Raw genomic sequence first — 13,500 nt, forward strand, 5'->3', positions numbered from 1 at the left:
CCACCTTCCACAGAATATCATGGCTAAGTCAGTTTCAAAGCAGGCGTAAGGAAAGTAGCAATAACAGCATACTAACCCAGGGGGTACTAGGCATGGCTTCTCTTTTCAGCCTCTGCATTGATCTGAAACGAATAGAAGTTCTGTCTTTATATGCTATAACACATATAGTCATTACACACAAGTGACACATATTCTTTAGTAAGCAGTGCGAGAGGTGATGATTTTGGGATCCTCCCTAACCTAGGAAGAGAACCAAGCAGATGCCTTGAAAACAAAAAGCACATCTTTTTGAATGATTCGGCGGTGGTCCCATCCTCTGAGGACCACCCCAAGCACAGTTATTGGCAAAAATACAATCCCAACCAAAGGCCCTGCAAAGCATTATGGGACAAGATTAGCAGTGGGCAGTGAATATTATTGTGTCCAATATCAAAATATTTCTACACAAAGCTGCAGTTCAACTAGTCGTTACTAGATGTCCCTCACGAGTCAAATGCAAAAGCATTGAAATTATTGTTACATCAAGCTGCAGTTCCACTCGTCGTTACTAGATGTCCCTCACGAGTCGACACGAGTCAAATGCAAAATTTTCATGAAAGGGTTTCAATGCTTTTGCATTTGACTCGTGAGGGACATCTAGTAACGACTAGTGGAACTGCAGCTTGATGTAATAATAATTTCAATGCTTTTGCATTTGACTCTAGTTGAACTGCAGCTCTTTGTAGAATTATTTTTGATATTGGACACTATAATATTCACTGCCCACTACTTACCTCGTCCCATAATGCTTTGCAGGGCCTTTGGCTGGGATTGTATTTTTGCCCATAACTGTGCTTGGGGTGGTCCTAGGAGGAAGGGACCACCACGGAATCGTTCACAAGCATGATATGCTCTTTGTGTTCAAGGCTTCGGGTTGGTCCTCGCCATAGGTTAGGGGGGACCCCAAAATCGTTACCTTTCTCATTGCCTAACATTATTATTCACAGTTCATTTTTGTGAATTAGTAAAATGATTTCTAATATGTAATAATGTTGTAGCAAAGCATTTGTGGGTTATGATGTTAATATTGCTAGGCTTAATGCAAAATTAGCACACAAGCTTAAACAAAGAAGCAAAGCAGTCATTATACTGAAATCAGTATTTGATGCACTTTTACCAAAAAAGTCGGCCACACCCCTTTTTTACATCTGGCTCGGCAGCATTTGTGAGAATTTCAGCTATTTTCCTTTACAATACCAATAGCTCAAACTCTTGTAAATGCGAGACCTATTGCATTTCAAATGCTTGTTTTTGTTGCAGCCTTGTATATCTTGATTGAACTCGACCTCAGTCCTGCCAGGTACCACGGATCAGTGGTTAGACAAACACTTTTCTGTGCGGCTGTCCGCTGCCGAGGGCTATTCCGGTTCTTAAAGGACACTGAATCTGAGTGCGGCCCGGGCCTATAACGAGGAAGAGGGCCTTTAACAACTGGTGTAGCCCAAGCCAGAATGTATGTAAGGCTATTAGAACATCCACCCACTGAGGGTAGAATGTTTGAAGTTAAAAAGGAAGAAGCATGAAGACAAGCATTGGAATGTTGAAGCCCCGGGCTTCTATCAGTCATTGTAAGCCCGGAGCTACTCCCTTGTCTTCAATGAAGCTCTCAACATTCCAATATTCTAAAGTGCATTAGTCAGGCATTATAGCGTCCCCTGGGACAACACTGTGACGAGGCGCGCCGCTCATGAGGCAGCACCAATCAGTGCACTAAAATTGTCTTCCTGATATGAATGTGCCACTGCTCCGCTGCCTCTCAAATCTTTGCCCTATGTCAGAGCAGAAATAATCATTGACAGAGCTGAGCGTTTACAATAATCGAAACATAGGCAGGACAGGGCTGTACAGATCAATTATCAGTTCGCTGCCCAGCCTGCCTCCGAGTCTTCTGTGGGCATAGCAGCCAGCATGTGGGTGATCCCTTGGCTGGCGCCCTGCCTGCAAAGGCACCACCCCGTTGGTGGCCAGCAGCGACACACACTTTACAGACTGGCCCCAGGTAGATACACTGGTGGGTGGCAGCCTTCTTTTTCCTTGCAGCACCCACCATCAGCAGAGAAGTGGTGCTTCTTGTACCGTCTGACCCCGTTACAGTGTTGTGAGGAGGGCTGTGGTGCAGGATGTTGTTTTTCAGCCTGCTGAGCCAATGCCCTCCTAAGACCCCAAGCCAGCCTGGCCATATATTGCCAGAGATTATTGTCTAAAAGTAGGCTGCCCATATTTGGAGAAGCAAAAACTGGGACAGGCCAGATATGAAAGTAGGACTAAATCCTTTAGTCTTACGACTATATCTGGCCCGTCCCGGCTTTGAGTGGCCTTGTAAATATGGGCCTATATCTATATTTATATGCTGAATCTCCTGCTAACACACCCGCGCAGCAAGAATTACCCGCACTCCAGATAAGTCCAATTTTTCATTTATTGCTGACCTGTTTCAACCAAAACGGTCTTTCTCAAAGCATTATATATATATATATATATATATATATATATATATATATATATATATATATATATATATATTCACTGAAAAAACCATAGGTTTCACACATGTTATAGTTAGCGGAAATTTTACTGATAAAAAACCAATGAAATTGCCCCGTTATAGTTAGTGCTGGCAACTATAACTCACGCGACCGCAATCCTCTGCTGATGCTAATATTGTATTTAGACACTTATTTGCCCATGTCTTCTTCCATACATTTTTAGCTATACATATATTACAAATATTTTTTTTTATAAAGACACATATGTCATCAGCAGAAGATTGCGGTCGCGTGAGTTATAGTTGCCAGCACTAACTATAACGGGGCAATTTCATTGGTTTTTTATCAGTAAAATTTCCGCTAACTATAACATGTGTGAAACCTATGGTTTTTTCAGTGAATTTGCAAGGTTTTTTAAATGCTAATTCCTAACTATAACGTGTGTGAAACCTATGGTTTTTTCAGTGAATTTGTACGTTTTTTTAAATGCTAAGTTACTTTACGCCATTCGAGGCGTGCGCGCCCACTTAACGCAGTTCGTTCCGTGCACGGTTTTTATCAACTTTAATAAGCCATGTACATTTGGTGGCCTTCGGCCACCAAAAGCACAGGGGGTGGGGTCAATGTGGATAGTGTTCCTCGTTACGCCCTCCCTGGGGAGGTGTACAGTTTGACGTATTCCGCCATTTACAGATCCTTGTAAATCTGGGAATGCATCAAAACTCTTTGGTTTCGCCTAGGAAACCCCACCACAATGCCCATGGAACGCCCCCTGATGCAGCGTAAGACAACGCAGCGACTTGCACTGCGTTGCCTTACACCATATCTACGAGGACATGAAAAGCCACGCTAAGTAGCTTTATGTCGCCTTTTAGATATAGGTCTACATTCTGCGCTGCCGGAGCATCTTAAAAAGTGATGCACCAGAGATCGTCAGCCTGGCCGTGAGTCGTTATGGCTGAGCCGTCCCGCAGTCCAGCCACTAAAAACGTATGACGTTTCCGTCATCGTGCTGGCGAGTTTCATTGCCACACAACGTGCAATGATTCTATCCCAGCTGAGCGTCCTCCATCTAGGGACCACCAAGTGAACTACACTTGATCGGTACAAATAAAACAAAAAACTGTTGCAAAACAAATGCATGTTCTAGTAAAACTTCCAGCTGACCGTCCTCCCTCTAGGCACCACCAAGTGAACTACACTTGAGCGGTACAAATAAAACAAAACACTATTGCACAACAAATGCATGTTCTAGTAAAACTTCAGACGCCATGCGACCGCTGAAATTTTTAGCTCTTCAGTCTTAATTTACCATCAAGCGGATCTCAATCAGATCCTCCAAAAATTGTACAGAAAAAAGTCACGTTTCATTTTTTTTTTTTTTTTTTTCCTGTGTCAGGGCGTCATTTCTGGTTCAGATACATCAATCGTCACCTTCCACAACACCCTTTTTGCTCGTCAGTCGTTGGTAACAAACTTGGCAACAAGTGCGCAAGCTATCCCGTTGACCTTTAACCTGTGAAGGGAAAAGGTCACGTTAGTCAAATACATACAGTAAATTTTTACATTTACTTTACCTGTCTTCATCTTCCCTCTCCTCTCTCCCGTTGCCAAACTGGTTCCTGGATTGAAGGGAAGAAAAGAAGAAAAACAGTTTAGTGGCCCCTCTAGGGCCCCCCCCCCATTTAAGGGTTTGGGGACCCCTTTGGGTCCGCTGTCATCGCCGTCGTTGCCTGAGCCTACCAGGGCCCCCCCCCGTGTAAGGGTACAAAGGGACCCCTTTGGGTCCTCAGGTTTCGTCGTCACTGTCTCCATCTGTTCTGTCCAGTGCTGCGTAGTCACGCAGGAGGCTGTGGATCATTTTACGGCATGCCAGGGTCGATGTCTCCTTTTTCCCCACTACCAGGCGGTTTCTGGAAAACAAGAGAACATCTTTAAAACAACACAGGAGCCTCCAGCAACTCTGGAGGTTTTCTAGTGCGTGTGTCCCTGGGAACAGTCCATACATCACAGAGTCAGCAGTGATGCAGGTCGTAGGTATCCAGGCCCTAAGCTCCGTGCCTAGGGCCTTCAGCAGGTCCTGCGCGTACGTGCACTCCCAGAAGAGATGGTATGTTGTCTCGTCTACGGTGCACCCTCTCGGGCAGGACTTGTATCGGTTGAGGCCTCTTGCGTGCATGAAGGCCCTTACGGGGAGACCTCCTTGGATGGCCATCCGTGCGATGTCCTTGTGCTGGTTTGTCAGGCGCTTGGATGCAACGTTTCTCCACACGTGATCCGCTGTGGCTGAAGGGAGGGAGCCGATCGGCTCCCTGATCTCTCTTGCTCGTATCAGGCGTTGGAGAAGTTTTGGAGTCCACATGACGGGGCGAACTGCCTCACAGCCATACTCTCGCACAAACTTCTCCGCCTCCTTGTAGAACCACGGGGTCTCCCAGTTGTACGGGACGGAGCTCACCCACTCTGCCCATCCCAGGCGCCTCCATGTTGGCAGTAGGAAGAAACGGGCCATCAGGAAGCCGGCGTGACTTTCATCTTTGGACCTCAGGGTGTTCCTCACGCAGTGGCACACGAAGGTCCCCCTCAGGATGGTGGCGATGTCTGGCACTCCTTTGCCTCCCTTGTCGTGGGTCTTGAACATCACCGCCCTCTTCACTCTGTCCATCTTCGAGTTCCAGATGAAGTAGAAGATCATTCTCGTGATGGCCTTAGCTGTTCTGGTCTGCACTGGCCATACCTGGGCGACATACTGGAGCACTGGCAGGGTCTCGTTCCGCAGGACCAAAGACTTCCCTTCGATCGTCAGCTTCCGGAGGCTCCAGAGTCCCAGCTTCTGTCTCGTCTTTGCTAGTCTTTCCTCCCAGGTCTTCTCCGCTGCACCGTCTCCGCCGAACCAGACTCCAAGGATCTTCATGAAGTCCTGCTTAATGGGGAATGGCAGTGGGTCTCGGGTCGGGGTCCAGTGACCGAAGAGCAGGGTTTCTGACTTGGCGCTGTTGATCTTAGCTCCAGACGCCTTCCCAAACTCGATACAAGTCCTCTCTAGCTCCTTCACAGACGGTCCGTCTGCGCAGAATACGGAGACGTCGTCCATGTAGAGGGAGCACTTCACTTCTCCTCGTCCTCCGCTCCCTGGTACCTTCACTCCTCTGATGTTGCTGTTTTGCCGGATGCGTTCGGCGAGGAGTTCGATCACGCAGATGAACAGGAGGGGGGAGAGCGGGCAGCCCTGCCTTACCCCTGACAGGACGGGGAACGGATCGGTTCTCCAGCCATTTACCAATGCCGTGCTGGAGATGTCTCTATACATTGTTTTCACCACGTCACAGAAAAAGTCGCCCAGTCCCAGAGCTCTGAGTGTCCGGTCCATGAACTCATGGGAGACGCGGTCGAACGCCTTTTCCTGGTCCAGGCTGACCAAGGCCGTCGGGACCTTGCGGCCCTTGACGTACTCGATCGTGTCCCGGACCAGGGCCAGGCTGTCCGCAATCTGCCGTCTCGGTATCCCACAGGACTGGTCAGGGTGGACTATCTTCTCTATTACCTTCTTTAGGCGGTTGGCCATCACCTTTGCGAGAATCTTGTAGTCCACATTGAGGAGGGAGATGGGCCTCCAGTTCTTGAGGTCTTCTCTCTCTCCCTTCTGCTTGTACAAGAGTGTTATCATACCTTCACGCAGGGATTGTGGCATACTACCCTTGCCCGCCACTTCCTCGTAGAGGTCTAGCAAGTCCGGTCCGATCAGATCCCACAGTTCGACATAAAGTTCCACTGGGAGACCGTCGTTTCCGGGCGTCTTGCCTCTCTTGGAGGTCGTCGCGGCCAAGTGCAGCTCTTCCAGGGTGAAGGGCGCGTTCAAGCCCTCTCTCTCCTCCGGACCCAGTGTCTTCGAGATCCCCCCTAGGAAACTGTCCGCCTGGTCTCTCTCTGACGACTTTGGTGAGTAGAGTTCGCCGTAAAAGTCTGTAACGACTTTCATGACTTCCTCCTTCTCCCCTTGGAGGTTGCCCTCCGAGTCCCGAAGCTCAACCAGCGGTGTGTGGGTCGAGTGAAGTTTCTTGAAGAAGAATGAGTTGCATTTCTCGTCCTTCTCTAGGTTCTCGGTTCTGGTCCGGAAGATGATTTTCTTAGATTCCACCCTAAAGTGCTCTGCGAGCTCTTTTCGGGTGTCCTCCAAGTCGTCACCCACGTCCCATCCCCCAAGCTCGAGTTCGTACAGTTTCTGCAGTTTGCTCTGCAGTTTCCTGAACGTGCTCTTTGTTTCCCGTGCAGCAGCTCTGCTTGCATCCTGGAAGAAGCTTCGGAACCTGGCCTTCACCCATTCCCACCACTCGCTGGCGGAGTGAAAGAGGTCCTTCATGTCCCTCCACTCTATGTACGCGGTTCTGAGGTTCGCCACTAACTCCTCGTTTTCCAGCAAGGAGCAGTTCAGTTTCCACGATCCTGGTCCGGCGGGGAACTTCCCTGTAAGTTCCCCCTCGAAACTGACTGCTCTGTGGTCAGAGAAGTGGACGGCGACCATGGAGCTTCGCCCAGGCTTTACTGTTGGGGAGGTGAATAGGAAGTCGATCCGTGAACGCACGGATCCGTCCGGCCTACTCCAGGAATAATTCCTGGCGTTCGGTCCCATGCACCCGATGGCGTCATGGAGGGACGCCTCGCCTATCATTTCCACCAACAGCCTGGACGTCACGTCCATCCCTGCAGAGCCAGACCCACTGCGTCCATCCAGCTCTACTATGCAGTTGAAATCACCACCCATCAGAATGGTTCTGGAGGTCACGAGTTGCATCCTGAGCACCCTGAACGTCTCGAGTCGCTCATTCTTCTCTGGGGGGGCATAGACGTTGATGAGCCTAACGGGCTCACCAGCCCACGAGCCGTCCACGACCAGCACTCTGCCGTTGACCTGCTCGGTGACCTTGTCCACGGTGAACTGCCTTCCCCTGATTAGAATGGCCACTCCAGACGATTTGCAATCGTTTCCTCCAGACCAGAAAGACGGCCCATGCGTCCACTGCCGTTCGAGCTGGCTGTACGACTGGGCGTACGGAATCCCACATTCCTGCAGAAAGCAGATATCTCGGTTCTGGGTGGCCAGGAAGCGCAACGTGCCGACCCGCCTGACCTGATCCTTCATGCTTCTGACGTTTAGGGTGAACAATGATATCGCCATTGTCTCCGCGCTATCGGTCAGTATCTGGTTTCGAACCTACTGGGGATGAAGGCCCTGGGGTGCTTCACTTGGGTCTTGGACCCCCTGTTGGTTCTGCTCTCCCCAGAAAAAAGTCACGTTTCATTGCTACACGAAGTGCAATAATCCACAACTGTTTTAACGATTTGAATGAAAGGATACAGATAGATGCGTTTCAATAGCTTTTCTGGTTCCTCATATTACATGACAATAACGGCGACTAAACAAAATAATGACATGAATAAATGTAATGCTATATTACCAAAATATGTGTACACATAAACAAATTTCTGATTCTTAATGCTTAAAAAGGCTGTTTTTACTCATTACAATGGAACGAAAGTGATCGTGGCTCTGCGGTGGCTTCTGGGTATGCAAATTACCATAAAAAACAGCTGGTTGTTGTCAGACAGCCTGCCCTCTAGTAACAGTAGATGGTACTGCGCCTGCGAATTGGCGAACACGTTTAATGCTGTCTCTCACACACACACTCTCTCTCTCTCTCTCTCTCTCTCTCTCTCTCTCTCTCTCTCTCTCTCTCTCTCTCTCTCTCTCTCTCTCTCTCTCTCTCTCTCTCTCTCTCTCTCTCTCTCTCTCTCTCTCTCTCTCTCTCTCTCTCTCTCTCTCTCTCTCTCTCTCTCTCTCTCTCTCTCTCTCTCTCTCTCTCTTTCTCTCTCTCTCTTGTCTAAACTATATGGGATTATTAACCAGAAGTCAAACAGAACACACACTAACTCCCCCTTTTTTTTTTAAAGTGCAACAAAATCGGCATGGCTCCACGAGAAAAGACTGCCATGGAATCCTGCTAGAAGTGTAAGTGGAAAGAGGTACAGGAGACACAATGGACTCCTTGTTGGACCGGGTTGCACTTTGCTGCTACAGATAGTGAAACACATCTGTGAAGCTCTGCTCCACGGAGCTGACATTTGTGTGCAGGCCAAGGAGCAGAATTCACAGGGAGGTAAACAGAACAAGCATTGGCATGCCAATAGGTCTCGCTTTTGGGACCTTTTAAGTATTTAATTATGCAGCACAATATCCTTGGTGCAACAACATCAACTGTTGCATGGCTAAAAACGTATAAGGTCCCAAAAGCGAGACCTATTGGCTATGCCAATGCTTCTTTCAATTGAAAAAGAAAGGCGACCCGAATGTCTGCGGTGCGTTGCATGGTTTCCTTTGTATTTGTGATGTATTAGCATGGATGGGGGCACCCCTGTCTCCGGTCCTCCTCCTGAAAGTCTTTCCTTGTAGAACTGGAACATTCCTACTGTATGGTATATTTCCGTGTCCAGCGCTGGTAAAGTCTCCGTCAAGTTACCGTTATAATATGCGGTTTATGTCTGAGTAGCTCACACGTCTTGCTTAGTGGAATCTACCTACCTGGGTGCTTTCTGGTGATTGAGGCTGCTGCTGCGCTTCCCGCCGTCAACTGTCCCTCCCTCCCGCCGTCGCTGTGCATCGCGACCGCTGTGTGGAGGGAGTTGGTGAACTACATTGCCCAGGCTCCTTCGCTCTTCATCCCGGAAGCGGACCCATTGTGTTTTGCGCCTGAAGGCGCTTATAATCCAACCTCATCCCCGGCAGAGCGGGGGTCGCTCACACGTCTTGCTTAGTGGAATCTACCTACCTGGGTGCTTTCTGGTGATTGAGGCTGCTGCTGCGCTTCCCGCCGTCAACTGTCCCTCCCTCCTGCCGTCGCTGTGCATCGCGACCGCTGTGTGGAGGGAGTTGGTGAACTACATTGCCCAGGCTCCTTCGCTCTTCATCCCGGAAGCGGACCCATTGTGTTTCGCGCCTGAAGGCGCTTATAATCCAACCTCATCCCCGGCAGAGTGGGGGTCGCTCACACGTCTTGCTTAGTGGAATCTACCTACCTGGGTGCTTTCTGGTGATTGAGGCTGCTGCTGCGCTTCCCGCCGTCAACTGTCCCTCCCTCCCGCCGTCGCTGTGCATCGCGACCGCTGTGTGGAGGGAGTTGGTGAACTACATTGCCCAGGCTCCTTCGCTCTTCATCCCGGAAGCGGACCCATTGTGTTTCGCGCCTGAAGGCGCTTATAATCCAACCTCATCCCCGGCAGAGCGGGGGTCGCTCACACGTCTTGCTTAGTGGAATCTACCTACCTGGGTGCTTTCTGGTGATTGAGGCTGCTGCTGCGCTTCCCGCCGTCAACTGTCCCTCCCTCCCGCCGTCGCTGTGCATCGCGACCGCTGTGTGGAGGGAGTTGGTGAACTACATTGCCCAGGCTCCTTCGCTCTTCATCCCGGAAGCGGACCCATTGTGTTTCGCGCCTGAAGGCGCTTATAATCCAACCTCATCCCCGGCAGAGCGGGGTTCGCTCACACGTCTTGCTTAGTGGAATCTACCTACCTGGGTGCTTTCTGGTGATTGAGGCTGCTGCTGCGCTTCCCGCCGTCAACTGTCCCTCCCTCCCGCCGTCGCTGTGCATCGCGACCGCTGTGTGGAGGGAGTTGGTGAACTACATTGCCCAGGCTCCTTTGCTCTTCATCCCGGAAGCGGACCCATTGTGTTTCGCGTCTGAAGGCGCTTATAATCCAACCTCATCCCCCGCATCGCGGGCCCGCGTGCGGGTGGCGCCGGGCTAAGCCCGGGCAAAGGGCGGGCCGTTGTGTGGCCGTTAGGGGGCCGGAAGAGGCCGGGTCGGGCCACCCCCCTAAGCTGTAAGGATTGTGGTGAGACTGTATCATTAATGTATGGATATCGTCAGATAGATCGGATGTACATTCACGAACTGTGTCATCATTAGTACTCAGGTATTCCCTTGGTTCGTATTAACAGACACTGAGCCTTTGTTATCGGGAATCTACAAGAGTCGGACATTAGCGATATATTCTGGCGCTCCATCGGCCCTGCGCTGGTTTTGTATAAATAGATATACTATTGTTAACCCTCTTCCCTCATCCACAGTGGTTCTGATTGGCGAAATACGTGATCTGTATATTGACATGGCTAAAAATAAATCCACTATGGATAATTATTTGGTTAAAAGGGTTAGCATAATCAATAGCGAAAGAAGGAAATCTTTGGAGAAGGAGACTTCAACAGAAAACGTGTTGCTATCTTTAGATGCTAGTCCTATTACTTCTACTATAGTGGACCCTATAATTGAAGTCCCCGTAACGGAGAATTTAGCACATTCTTCTTTGGATTATGTTGTCCAAAGTCAAGCCTTACTGGAGTCCCCAAATGAGCCTGTATCCCTTCCTTCTCCTCCGAAAAGAGCTGTTAGGAAATGTAGGAAGCCCCAAAACAAGCGGGGGAGTGTCCATCATAAGACATTGTCGGACCAATCCCAGAGAAGTATAGTGGTCCATAATGAGACCCCGACTAATAACGTCGACGAGAACTCTGTTCTTATGGGTCTTATTACTAAGATGTTTGAGGAAAAATTAGTGCTTACGGTTAAGCCCCTTGTGGAGAAAATTGAATCACTATCAAATGAAGTACTAAGATTAGGTGGCATATTAGAGAAGATAAAACAGCCCACAAAATTATCTGAGGCACCGTTACAACCTGCTCACCTTGTATCGCTGCCTGTAACTGAGGTATTGAGTTCCTCTAGTCCTATGAGTTTATCGCATGCAGCTGGTAGTAATATTCGAACTAATATAGCTCCATCTAGTAGTGAGAGGGTTAGGGTCTCAGTGCAAAAATCACATTCTGTTAATCTTCCACCAGCTTGTGAACCTTATGTCATCGTTCTTTCAAACGTCCCACCCCTAGACCCAGCATCATCTAATTTCCGAGAGGAATCTCACGATTCACTTAAAACAAAATCAGTCGCTTGGCTAAATAAAAATTGTGGCTTTCCTACAAACCTTTCTGACCAAATATTGTCCACTAGACGAGTCCCTTGGATAGGTAATGCAAGGAAAATTTATAAGGGGGACTGTGTCATTATAAATTTTAGATACCCGCAACATGTTGTAACAGTCTTATTAATAGCAGCCGCACTCGTATTGGGGGAGAATGATGTGTGCGCATACCCTTTGGTTTTTTTTTTACAGCCATTTAGATAGACCAGTACAAACAATGAATAGGTTAAGACCTATGTGTGTTAATATGGGTCTGTAATTCTTACAATGTTTCAGATCTTTGCCCTCTTTAGGAATTAGACATATATGAGCCTCTGAGAAAGAGCCTGTTGATTCCCCCAGAGAGTTAAAAGAATGAAACAGAAGGAGTAATTTAGGTAATAATAATTTAGAGAAGTGGAGGTAAAATTCGACAGTGAATCCGTCAGGCCCAGGTGCCTTATCTTTTTTTAAGTGTTGAAGTGCCTCTAAAAGTTCTTGTTGTGTTGTATCTACTTCTAAGGACGATATATCGGGAAAAGTTTGCTGAGTTTTCTGTATAGTTGAAAAGAATTGTGAAAGCATATGACTTGTGGGATTCGTTTCGGGAGCATATAATGATTTGGAAAAAAGTGCGAATTCATTCAAAATTTCCGTGTCATTAAATTTTAAGATAGAATTCCCATCAAAAATAGAATCGATATATAATTTATTGTGTTTGGTTTTCAAATAATTAGCCAAAATTTTACGTGCCTTATTTTTCCCACCATAATATTTTGCGCTGGAATTCAGGAGGTAAAATGAGGCACTGTCAGTAGATTCTTTATTAAATTGCAGTTTCGCTTTTATAAGGGCATCAAGAGCATCTTTTGAATTGGATGTGTAAAAAGAATGCTCCAGTCTCTTAATATCTTGAAGCAGGGCACTCGAGCGTTTGCGAGTAATGTTACACTTCTTGGCCACAAAGCTGATAATAAAATCTCTCGCTGAGGCCTTAAAGGCGTCCCAAATAGTTGAAAAAGGGAAGGAGGTAGAATCGTTTAAGGAAAAATAGTCATCAAAGAAGGTGGAGAATGAGGAGGAGAATGCAGAATCCAAAAGAAGGGAGTTGTTGAATCTCCATCTTCTGGGCGTATTAATTTTTGGTAAAATATCCAAATCGATTGAGATGGGGGCATGATCAGATAACAATAAAGGTCCTATTTCAGCATGCAAAAGTGCTTGTGAAATGTTGTGGGAAACAAAAAAATAATCAATACGTGTTTGAGAATGATGCACAGGGGAATAAAAAGTATACTCTCTGGTGGTGGGGTTACACAACCTCCAGGCGTCCAAAAGTTTGTGCTGAGTAATAGCATGAATGAAGGACTTATGTGGTTTGTTAGGAATGAATGGAACTTTGGAATGTTGATCAACATAGGGATCAAACATCTGATTGCTAGAATAAAATCATCTTCCATGAAGAGGGCCATCTGCTGGGCAATGGAGGACCAAAAGGAGGAATCACCACCAGTAGGACCATATACATTGAAAAAGGAGACTGGAACATCCTTCAGCAGCAATTTAACATGGAGCCAACGGCCCTCTGTATCAGATTCCTTTGATATAAATTTACAATCAAGTGACTTATGACAGAGCATCATAACCCCATTGCGTTTGCCATCACCGTTAGAATAAAATATTTCCCCCACCCAACCTCGTTTTAGTTTTGATTACTCATTCTCCGTTAGGTGAGTCTCCTGTAAGAATACAATATCAACATTCATCTTTGCTAAGTGGGTCATAACTCTCTGACGCTTGATGGGGGAATTCAGCCCTCTAATATTCCATTATACTAATCTCATCGGCATAAAAGTTCAAGAGTAAAATAAAACAAGGAGAAGGAACAACAGCAAATCGATTCAGTGAAATAATCCGAGAGGAAATACAATACAATCTGAAAAATGGTTGCCAGGGTCCAAGTGT

General features: G+C 47.5%; 1 protein-coding gene across 1 annotated transcript; it reads right to left on the bottom strand.

The window, feature by feature from the left end:
• Positions 1–4,314: 4,314 nt before the first annotated feature.
• LOC146835359 (uncharacterized) lies at positions 4,315–7,194 on the bottom strand. Its single transcript, XM_085599982.1, has 3 exons — positions 6,521–7,194; positions 4,616–5,716; positions 4,315–4,438 (listed from the first exon to the last, which is right to left on the bottom strand). Exons 1-3 carry the CDS (start codon positions 7,192–7,194, stop codon positions 4,315–4,317), a joined length of 1,899 nt encoding a protein of 632 aa, XP_085456108.1.
• Between the last annotated feature and the right edge of the window lie 6,306 nt (positions 7,195–13,500).

Source organism: Triturus cristatus, chromosome 4_2 (genome assembly GCF_964204655.1).
Source record: "Triturus cristatus chromosome 4_2, aTriCri1.1, whole genome shotgun sequence".
Lineage (NCBI taxonomy): Eukaryota > Metazoa > Chordata > Amphibia > Caudata > Salamandridae > Triturus > Triturus cristatus.

What these genes read in the sequence shown, in the direction of transcription:
- LOC146835359 (XM_085599982.1), bottom strand. Translation starts at nt 7,194, where the DNA reads ATGATAGGCGAGGCGTCCCTCCATGACGCCATCGGGTGCATGGGACCG. An exon ending in TCGGAGGGCAACCTCCAAGG is followed by an intron (nt 5,717 to 6,520) that starts GGAGAAGGAGGA and finishes CATCTGCGTGAT; the next exon opens with CGAACTCCTCGCCGAACGCA. An exon ending in CATCTCTTCTGGGAGTGCAC is followed by an intron (nt 4,439 to 4,615) that starts GTACGCGCAGGA and finishes CTTGTTTTCCAG; the next exon opens with AAACCGCCTGGTAGTGGGGA.